This window comes from Triticum urartu, chromosome 3A, assembly GCF_056163025.1.
Source record: "Triticum urartu cultivar PI428250 chromosome 3A, HENAU_Tu73, whole genome shotgun sequence".
Taxonomy (NCBI): domain Eukaryota; kingdom Viridiplantae; phylum Streptophyta; class Magnoliopsida; order Poales; family Poaceae; genus Triticum; species Triticum urartu.
Window position 1 is genome coordinate 394,080,567 of NC_141875.1, and position 11,353 is coordinate 394,091,919.

Sequence of the window (11,353 nt, forward strand, 5' to 3'; positions counted from 1 at the left end):
TCAAGATCTTTGCATTGTGTTGTCATTGAGCTTCATTTGCAAAGTCGATGACGGTTTGTTGGGTCTCGCTCTTCCTCTTGAAGAAATATACCCAAGTGTATCTTGAATAGTCATCTACAATCACCAAGCAATACTTTCTACCCCCAAGACTATCAAAGGATGGATGTCCAAAGAGATCCAAGTGAAGGAGCTCCAAAGGCCTCTTCGAGTAGATGATAGTCGTGGGAGGGTGAGCCTTCTCATGTAGCTTTCCTTCGATGCAAGCACTGCAAGCACGATCTTTGGCAAAACTAACATTTGTTAGTCCATGGACATGGTCCCCCTTGAGAAGACTTTGCAAAGATCTCATATTGACGTGGGCTAAACGGCGATGCCAAAGCCATCCCACGTCAACTTTAGCCATTAGGCATGTCGCGGTCTTAGTGGGTCCCTTCGAAAAGTTAATCACATAGAGACCGTTCTCGACATGCCCAACAAAGACTACTTTAAGAGTCTTGCTCCACAAGAGGGCCACGGAATCAATATCAAAGAAAGTGGCAAAGCTCATGAGTGCTAGTTGACGAACGGAAAGTAAATTGTATGCAAGGGACTCAACAAGCATGACCTTCTTGATCGTAAGATCATGAGAAATGACAACTTTGCCGAGTCCCAATACCTTAGAGGATGAGGCATCACCCCACTCGACATTGGTGGGCATGGATGGAATCTTTTGCATGTCCACCACCAAGTCCTTGCTTCCGGTCATATGATTAGTAGCTCCACTATCGAGCAACCATGATCCCCCACCGGAAGAAAACACCTACAAGAGATCAATGCTTGGTTTTAGGTACCCATTTTGTAATGGGTCCTTTGATGTTAGTAACAAGGGTCTTAGGAACCCAAATAGACCATTCAATGTACTCATAAGGAGAACCAACAAATTTGGCATAAACATGCCCATCTCTAGCGCGACACAACACATAGGAAGGGTTAAAGTCGCCGACTTGGTTGGGAAGGGGAGCGTTTCCCTTCTTGGCATCACTATCCCTCATGGAGTTTTTCTCCTTCTCCTTAGTAGCACCCTCACCCTCCTTCACAAAGGTTTGCTTGAGAGGAGGAGGTCGTTTGGCCTTGTCATTCTTCTTCTTGTTCTTGGACTTGGGCACGTACCCAATCCCTTCCTTGGCCACAACTCCCTTTTGGTTGGTCAAGAGGTCGTTGAGGCTCTTCTCGCCTTGTATGCAAGACACAAGACCTTTCTCAAGTTACACCTTTAGCTTAGCGTTCTCCTCAACAAGATGCACATGCTCACAACACGGGTTAGTAGCATTTGCATTATCAATTAACATCATACGAGGAAAGGTGGCTTTCTCCTTGGTTAGCTTTACTTGGAGTTGATCATGAGACTCTTTGAGGCTAGCATGAGCACCCTTCAAGACCTTGTGAGCCTTGTCAAGTAGATCAAACTCCTCTTTGAGTCTAGCAAGATCAACCCCAAGTTTGGCCTTCTCGGAGTTTAGCACACGAGAAACAACGAGAGCATGATCAAAAACTTTCTTTAACTTAGCATGATCATCATTGTGTGACTCCTCAAGAGCCAAACGAAGACCACACTCTTCCTCAAGAGCATTGGAAAGATCCGAAATTTCATCGCCATAGTCACGACTATGCCCCTCCATCTTGGAGATAGTATCTTCATGAGACTCGATCATGTCATTGGCTTCACCAAGTTGTTCCAAGAGAGCAACAAAATGCTTCTTGGATTTACCCTTGAGTTTACCCATAAAGTACTCAAACTCATTTTCTCCACATTAGATCCTCACATTCATCAATGCAACCCGTCAAGGAAGGATTATTAATGATGGTAGTTTTGATGTTGGGAGTTACCTTGTTGGTGGCTTTAGCCATGAGGCACTTGGCGGTGATGTTCTCATTGGGTGAGTCGAAGAGAGATATTCGTGGAGTTTTTGCAATGGCAACGGAGGCCATGACAACCGACTCACCATCTTCTTCATCATCATCATCCTCATGGTACTCTTCTTGAACCACCAATGCCTTGTGAGGGGTTTTCTTGATGAAGTTGCTCTTGTTGGGGAAAGACTTGGCTTTGTCCTTTCGAATGAGCTTGCCACCATTGTCTTCCCTCTTCTCATACGGGCACTCCGCAACAAAATGACTCACATTTCCACAATTGTAGCAAGTCCTTACACGTTTCTTGCTCTTCGTGCCACTTGAGTTGTTCTTGTTGAAGTTTGGCCTTGAGTTTTTCTTACTCCAAAATTGTCTTGAAGCAAGTGCCATGTGTTCATGATAGGCATACTTTGTATCTTCGGGGTTGCTTTCCTCTTCTTCCTCTTCTTCTTCTTCAACGCAAACCTTGGCCTTCAATGCAAGGTTGGGCTTCTTTTCCCTTTGAGAGCAAAGCACCACATTGTCGGCGGTCTTGTCCAAGATGTTCATAGCCACAAAATCATCCAACACTTCACTTGAGGTCAAAGTGTGGAAGTCCGGCCTTTGACGAATGACGGAGGACATGGCCTTGTGGTAAGGCATCATTGCCTTGAGGAATTTGCGCTTGATCCAATTGTCATCCGTGTCCTTGCTCCCGTGATCTCGGAGTGAGACCTCGAGTTTGGTTACTCTCCGATAAAGCTCACGAGGTTCTTCATCTTATTTCATTGCAAACTCATCGGCTTCATCTTGCACTACTTCATAGTTGGAGTGTTGAATGCTTGCGCTTCCCCGGTAGAGAGAGAAAACACAAAGCCATGCATCTTTGGCCAAGGTGAAGGGCCGAAGATGAGGTAGATCTTCGGGAGGAATTGCATCTTGAATGATGAAGAGAGCATTCTCATTGAATTGATTATCCACAGCTTCTCGAGGAGTGAAGTTGCTTGGATCATGCGGATGGAAACCTTCTTGATTCTCCAAAGACTAGTGTTCACATGATTTAAATGACACTTAAAGCGATAAACCCAAGAATCAAAGTCCTCATTTTTCACAATCTTAGGGGGAGGACCGGCATGATTCAAATGAGTGGAAGGAACCGGTCCACCATAAACAAGTGGTGGTTCCACATGAGCAAAGATGCCGGTGCCATTTTTACCACTAGAAGAAGGAGCCTTTTCACTACTAGCTTCCCCCTTGTCGGAGATAGCATCCGTCACCTTGAAAGTGGGATCACCCACTTTCAACGGTGCGGTGGATAGTTTAAGCCCTTCAATGAATTTAGTAAACATGCTTTCAACCTCGGTCGTCATGGAGGTTTTCAATGTTTCCAAGGCCACATTGAACTCCTCACGAGAGACCGAGATTCCCCCATCGCCCGTAGACAAGATCGGATTCACACCGGAGTGTTCCTCCACACCATCTACGGTATCAACCATACTCTTCGAACGACAAAGTCCTTAGTAAAGAGACGAGGCTCTGATACCAATTGAAAGGATCGATATGGTTGACTAGAGGGGGGGGGGGGTGAATAGGCAACTAACAATTTTTTACTTTTCTTTACCAAATTAAACTTTGCATCAAAGTAGGTTGTCTAGATGTGCAACTAGGTGAGCAACCTATATGATGCAACAACAACGAACATACAAGCAAGCAAGAGAAGTAACACCAATAAGCTTGCACAAGTAAAGGTAAGAGATAACCAAGAGTGGACCCGGTGAAGACGAGGATGTGTTACCGAAGTTCCTTCCTTTTGAGGGGAAGTACGTCTTCATTAGAGCGGTGTGGAGGCACAATGCTCCCCAAGAAGCCACTAGGGCCACCGTATTCTCCTCACACCCTCACACAATGCGAGATGCCGTGATTCCACTATTGGTGTTCTTGGAGGCGGCAACCGGATCTTTACAAACAAGGTTGGGGCAATCTCCACAACTTAATCGGAGGCTCCCAACAACACCACGAAGCTTCACCACAATGGACTATGGCTCCATGGTGACCTCAACCGTCTAGGGTGTTCAAACACCCAAGAGTAACAAGATCCGCTAGGGATTGGTGGTGGAATCAAATTTCTCTTGGTGGAAGTGTAGATCGGGGCCTTCTCAACCACTCCCGAGCAAATCAACAAGTATGGATGGCTAGAGAGAGAGATCGGGCAAAAATGGAGCTTGGAGCATTAATGGAGCTTGAGGGGGAAGAGGTGAGTCAACGAAGAAGAAGGGGACCCCCTTCTATAATGGGGGTAACAATCCAACCGTTACCCCACTAAAGAGCCCCGCAGAGGGCGGTATTACCGTAGTGGGAAGCGGTACTACCGCTGGACCCAACTGTACTACCGCTCCCCCTTACGGTACTACCGCCCAGACAGAGAGTGCTTGAAGGCAGAAGAGGGACTGGCCCGGCGCGGTACTGCCGGACAGGCCCATCGCGGTACTGTCGCGGTGGCAGGGCGGTACTACCGCTCTCGAGTGGTACTACTGCACCTACTACCGCTGCAAGTGCCGCTCAACCCGACACGAGAAGTGCCCCCCTCGAGTCGAGGCGGTAGTGGCCCGGTACCGCAGCGGTACTGCCGCTGAGGACGCACAAGCGGTACTACCGCTGGGCACCGCGGTACTACCGCTGGGGCTAAAGACAGCTCAATCTGCAGGGAAAAAGACCTCCAACGACGCGGGAAGGCCCAGAGGGTGTGAAACGATAGTGTACGTGATGATTCAACCCTAGCCATACCAAAGCGGACCCCCTCTTGATAGTACGACGAATCCTAAGAAACTAGTCCACCAACAAGAAACGAAAGAGCTACACCATCTTGAAAAACACTCCGAGGGGAAAGAAATCGTCTCGAGCCAAAGGATGAATCTCTGAAACGCTCAACGCACAAGGTTAGTCCGCAAATATGTTGTCATCAATCACCAAAACTACATCGAGAGAGATATGCGTTAATAGAAGGGAGCCAACAACGGGCAATTTGAAAGGGGCCAGCTAGTACATATTATCCTGACAAAAGCAGTCTTCGCCTGCGAAAAGGCTCTGGTGGTGACGCCGCCTTGGACTCCATGCTGACCTCCGTCTTGCCGTCCTGCTGGTCTTGGTCTCGTTGCACTGATATGAAAACCTTTGCTTGACGTCTTGGTACTCCGCGCCCGCGCTTGCTTTCTTAGCTCCAAAGAGGAAACAAGGACACTGTGCGCACTGGCGCCCGCCTGGCCTTGGTCGTCATGGCTCACGTCATTGGAACCTCGCGAGGTTTTCCTTCCCTTGAACTCTCCGCCCCTCGTGAGCCAGCCTGGTGAGGCCGCTCCCGAGGAGGTCTTGTGTCGTCCGCCTCGCGTGGCTTGGCCTCTCGCGAGGGTCTTGAGTGTTTGTTGGTGAAGATGGGCCGTACGGGCCCGCTCGCAGAGCCACACTGTGAGCCGCAGGCAGGCAAGTCTGGGGACCCCCATTCCCAGAACGCCGGCAAAGTCTTACTCAGAATACAAGAAAGCTTTGAACTTCCCCAACAACAGGCTCGATGTGATAGCATCGTCCTTTGTAACGATCAAGACTGGATGAGAAAACTACAAACTGCAAAGCCATCAAACCCCAAGACAAAGGCTTTGATAAAAGGCCCTATACTTTCCTTGCACTTATTTCCATCAGAGAGAAGTCTTTCTCGAACCTGTCCACCCAAGAGTCAAAAGTTGGGGGGCAACCCACCGAAATGCTTATTGGTTCACTTCTTCCAAATGTCGTAAGCTGCCACAACGATATCTTCATAAACATTGGTTTGGCCCAGCCACTCCTCCCAGCATGCAATACGTCTAATTTGTTGGCATTAGAGTTCGATCTCACCCCTGATAGGGGCGGGGGTGTGCTGATCTTTCGATGAGTTGATAGCTATCGATTTGCTGAAGAACGACTTTAACGATCCAACTACAAACGTTAAACAAACAGGGCCCTAATCAATCTAAACGACTCATCCCAACCCATAGAAAGAGCAAACTAGCGCACCTCTTTTGTAGTCATTATATTCCCTCGTAAAAATTACACGCTCATCCACATTCGTAGACCGTAGCACATCATAGTCTGTTAACGATCACTTACGACCTTAACGAATTTTAAACTAATAAAGCTGACTTTTTTTGCTTGTTAAGCTTAACGAGCACGAGCTTAACTAACAAGCAGCTCGTTAATCCACCCACCCGTTTTACTACTGAAGAACACAAGAATTCTTATTCCAAAATTGAAGTTTCTACACAGCAATATGGGCAATTCATGTTCCTATTTTCTCAGCAATTGCATTCATATTTTCTGGATATGAATTCCAAATCAAATATTCACTATAGCAACATTAGATCTATTTACACTGACACATTCAATACAACGAGGTTCAAATGTGTATGTATTATATTTGCAGACATGATAAAAAGGAAGGCGAATGGACTAATTTACAAACAGAGGACAAGCCCACGAGGCTCTAACCGGAGGGAGCCTCGCTCACAACGCGGCGAGGCCGAGAAATTCGACGGCGGACTTGGCCATGATGGCGGCGAACTCCTCAAAGCTGATGGAGCCGTCGCCGTCGGTGTCGGCCTCGCGCATCATGTCGTTGAGCTCCGCGTAGCAGATGGGGTGCCCCATTTGCGCCATGGAGCGCGCGAGCTCGGCGGCGGAGATGTATCCGTTGCCGTCGCGGTCGAAGGCGCGGAAGGCCTCGGCTAGCTGCTCGTGGTCAACGGCGACGGAGGAGCGGCCGGGCCCGAGGAGCAGCTGGGAGAGGGAAGAGGTTAGCTCGTCGAACTCCACGGTGCCGTTGCCGTCGATGTCCATGGAGGCGATGAGGGTGTGGATCTCGTCCCCCTCGGCGGGGCGGAGACCGAGCGAGCGGAGAAGCGCGGCTATCTCGAGCTTGGTGAGACTGCCGTCGCCGTCGAGGTCGAAGCGGATGAAGAGCTCCCGGAGCTGCCCCAGCTGCTCGTCCTGGAGGCGCGTCCGACCGCTCTCGGTCGCCGAGGGTGGTGTCTCCTGGCCGGAGTCGGAGGGGACGGACATGAATGCCGAGCGTCTCGCAGGGGTGACGGTTGTCCTCGTCGCCGCCGCGCGCGCCCTGGTGGTTGGTTGGGCTCGTGCGCTTCTGCTTTCTTCTCGGACGTGGTCTTCGGGGGCGGGGCGGTGGCTCTGCATGTTGCGTGGCGTGGCCACGAGATCTGACCATTCTTTCCGTCGGGATCTCGTTTTCAACTTCTGATGACGAGGCCGTTTCATTTTTCACCTTTGCTGTCTCGCTGCACTAATTTTAGACTCTTTATTGTATCTCTATATATGGGTGCATGCAAGATGCAAGTTCGAAACCTGAGGTCCTTACGTGCACGTTCTGGTGCCCTATCGACTGGCCGTAGAAGACAGCATACACACGAACCTCAAGGTAAGTCTTCATCCATCACGTACATAGCTTCTAGGGACGTGCTTGGTTTCCTGGCTCCCACCCGACATGCAGAATCGAGCATGTTTGGTGGCCTTCTCAGCCTGGCCCGACAGATGCAAAAGAGGCCTTGAGCCAGGCTCGCGGATACGCAGGAACCGGGCGTATCTCGGAGCCAGGCTCGCGCTTGCATCACGTATCCTTCCTTTTCTTTTTCTTTCTTACTCTCATGCGTCGAATCCAATCGAGCACACCCCCTCAAAAAAAAAAGAATCCAATCGAGCACACAGCCCATCGCTGTCGTCATCGTCTGAGCCCTCTCGTGCGCTTGTCAGGGCATGTCCAATGCATGATGCTTGCATGGGCGGTTAAGAAAAAAAATTAAAGATAATCTTATAGCAGCGGCTGTTAGCATCATGTCCTTCAACGCCAATGACAAGATAGAGGCGCTTATACGGCCAAGTCTGACTCATAGCGCATAAGGAAAAAAGGGCTAGCGCCCGGCGCAAGAGGTTGCGTCGATGCAAGCATGAATCCAGGGTTTGACCGGGAATAGGAAAAAGGGGCTGGTTTCTCAAAGTAAAGGAAAAAAGGGTTGGGATCTTGGGTGTAACGGGCGGGGTTTTGTGCCTAGCGCCTGGGCTAAGCGCCCCCATTGTAACTGCCCTTAAAGCTCCCTCGTTCGCCACCGGTCCGATCTCCATTGCTGGAGGATGAATCTGCCGGCGCTCCTCCACGCCCATGCTGGGGGCTTGCCGCCCCACTTGGACATCGTCCGGTCCGCCGCCGCCAAACTCTGCCATGACCGCATGCACCTGTGCCTGCAGACGAGCTCGCCAGAGCTTGCCACGCCACTCGCTACCTATCGATACAGAGAAGGGGAAGGGAAGGGTAGGGGAGCACCTGCGTGTTGCGGCCAGAACTGCTGTCATGTTTATCCCGCTTTCTTCCCTCAAGCAGAGCCGCCGCCGTCAATCCAGTTGGAGACGAGTCTCTACCACCGGCATCTCCTCTCGGCTGCCCACCTCCCCCTCATCCATCTCGTTTCCCACCACTTCATCCATATTGGTGAAAATGTTTTAGTTCAGGCTTGTTGCTTGCAGCTTCTCTCGTGCAAATTTTGGTTCAGAATTCAATTCAGTTCAGATTTGGTTTACTTGCTGTCTTTGTATATGAAATGGTCTAGACTCAATTGGAATGATTAAATTGAAAGAGAAAAGTTCACATAATTAATCTTAAATGCAGCATACCAAACAACACCTATTGTATATAGCATCTCTCGTGCATCCATATCATACAATCCACCAAACACACATCTTAGCTCATCCCTGCATCAGCCCAACCGGGACATGCTCACCCAGGATCCCCATGCAATGTAGGCTAAAGCCGCCCAAGAAACCAAATGCACCCTAGATGTATGGATGCATGCATAAAGTAGACCTTGATAACTACCAAACTTTCGGTCTGGGAGAGCCCCGATCGAACGATTCGTTCACTACTAGATTTGTCGTTACAGATGGAGTGACAAACAAGTTACTACTAAAAAATCCCAATGGTTCAAACCAAATAACGACATCGTCTTTATAAGCAAAATTTGCCATGGTCAAAAAGATATTTTTTTGTAAAAAAACTCTAAAGAGAAAGTTCATGGCAAATTTGCATCTGTACATGGTAGCAAGAAAATGTTGATTAAACAAATTCGTATAGTATTTTTACTATATACATTAAAAGGAAAAAAATGTGGGTTAAAATTTGCCATCATGTGGCAAAACAAAAGTCAAAATTTGCCATCTCTTATTTAGTACTATATGCCATGTTTTTTGCAAAGTAAACGCAAAAAGAAAATCTACAAAAGCGAAAAAGGAAAATCTTCCATGGCAATAAAAAGGTTAATTTGACATGGTGAAAAAAGTAAAAATTGGCACGGAAAATTAAAGTAAAAGTTTCATGGAAATAAGTGAAAATAACACAAAAATGATCAAAATTTCTGTGGCAAATGCATATTCAAATTTTCCATGGTGTTTATATCAAAATTGCCATGCTTTTATATAAGAAATTTGCCATGTATGTGAAGTAAAAAAATGATGAAAAATTGCTATGCCAAATGTGTATTCAAATTTTCTATGGCATTTTTCTAATCAAAAATTTCCATGTATGTATTCATATAATAGGAAATGTCAAGACCCATGAACTACATTTCCCATGCTCCTTGAACTTAAATTTCCATGGTCCCATGAGAAAGTGATTTTTTGCCATTGTTGCAAAAATAAAAAGAATACCCTATGATCTCTAATTAGAGGTTTGTAATACATGGGGAAATTAGAGAAAATATATGGCAAAACTATCTCTAAAAAGGTGATTAGCAATTTGCCATGGTCTGGAAAAATTCATAGCAAAAATGTGGAAAATTTGCCATGGACTCGCCCTCAGCTTCGGCAGGCACCACGGGCTCCATGATGGGACCTCCTAGAAATGGATGAATTTATATAAAGCTCTATGGTACCCATTGAAGGTATAAAGAGACCAGGGATAACACTTACCCGCGGACTGATGTCCAGCCTCCGAAGGGGGGCCTCTGGTGAAAATAGCACGCTAGCCACCATTGCCAGCGGCGTGGCTGCGATTGCGGTGGTCACAGGGGACCCGCAGCAGATGAAGCCCCTGATCCCTTGAGCGGTAGTACCACTTGTGTGCGACTTGTGGGCAGATAACGATTCGATTTGTCCCACCTATATAAAGGGGGTCTTCTTCTCCAAGAAGACTTACCTCTTATCCCCCCAAGCTCCATTGTTACCCTAAGCTCCATTTTCGCCTAATTTCTCTCCCTAGCCAACAAAACTTGTTGTTACTCTAGGGTTTGGGGTCTCGATCTACACTTCCACCAAGAGATATTTGATTCCCCCCACTAATCCCTTGCATATCTTATTACTCTTGGGTGTTTCTACACCCTAGACGGAAAAGGTCACCTCGGAGCCACAATCCATTGTGGTGAAGCTTCGTGGTGGTGTTGGCAGCCTCCAATTAAGTTGTGGAGAGAGCCCCAACCTTGTTTGTAAAAGTTCAGTAGCTGCCTTCGAGGGCACCACTAGTGGAATCACGACATCTTGCATTTGCGAGGGTGTGAGGAGAATATGGTGGTCCTAGTGGCTTCTTGGGGAGCCACTACAAAATTTCGTCTATTTAGTGACAAAAACCATGGTGACGAAACAAGAAACGTCGCCTAAAATCATTTCCTGGTCCATCGTCATGAGGTGTTTTCCTCGCGGGGCAGCACCCTAGCCAACTTCGGTGACATTCTGGCCTGTAATCGTGCGACGCTTTTGGGCGTCACTAGGCATGTCATTTTTCCTGGATGATTTGTAGTGTCACCAAAAATGTTTCGCGTCACAAACAATGTTAGGTGGGTCTAGAAAAATGGATAAAAAATGGCTTGTTGGTGTTCAAATAATAGTACCTTATAAATTCTACCATGGCAGAGTTTATAGCATATTAGAATCAAATTTTCAGTGTTTAGGGTTGAGATGCTCGTATCGAAATCCATTGAGTATTTCTTCATAGAACGTACATGTTCATCATCATCACATCAGTACCAATAGTAGCATAAAACATGACATACAGTGATGGACGATCACTGAGGCAACATGACAGGGAGTCAAAATTCCTCCTCCTCTGGTTCAACATCAATGAAACCGAGGAAGAAAAAGGTCCCTGCACATCCATGGTGTTGCACGAAGATCATCTTGTCTCTAATATCAATGTCATACACGTCGACTACTTTGCGCCACTCATTAAGGATAATGCTTCCACCTCCTCATCCCGAAGCCGAGTATGAAGTGGAACTGATGTTCACTCTAGGATGGAGAACAATGGTCAGATCTCCATTTGCACCCATCTCCTTAGGCACAACACATTGCAGAAGTATCTGGTGGCATAACACAATTTGAACACTTTAAGCAATCTACATAATTACTTGGACTATCCGAAGATACTGAGAGTAGATACAATTCTAACCATGATTCTGTCGTCAAT

At 47.4% G+C, this 11,353-nt stretch overlaps 1 protein-coding gene across 1 annotated transcript; it reads right to left on the reverse strand.

Moving 5' to 3' along the window:
• Positions 1-6,141: 6,141 nt before the first annotated feature.
• Positions 6,142-7,182, reverse strand: LOC125548404 (putative calcium-binding protein CML14). The gene has a single exon (XM_048712006.2). The coding sequence runs from the start codon at positions 7,165-7,167 to the stop codon at positions 6,400-6,402; it is 768 nt and encodes a 255-aa protein (XP_048567963.2). The 5' UTR covers positions 7,168-7,182; the 3' UTR covers positions 6,142-6,399.
• Between the last annotated feature and the right edge of the window lie 4,171 nt (positions 7,183-11,353).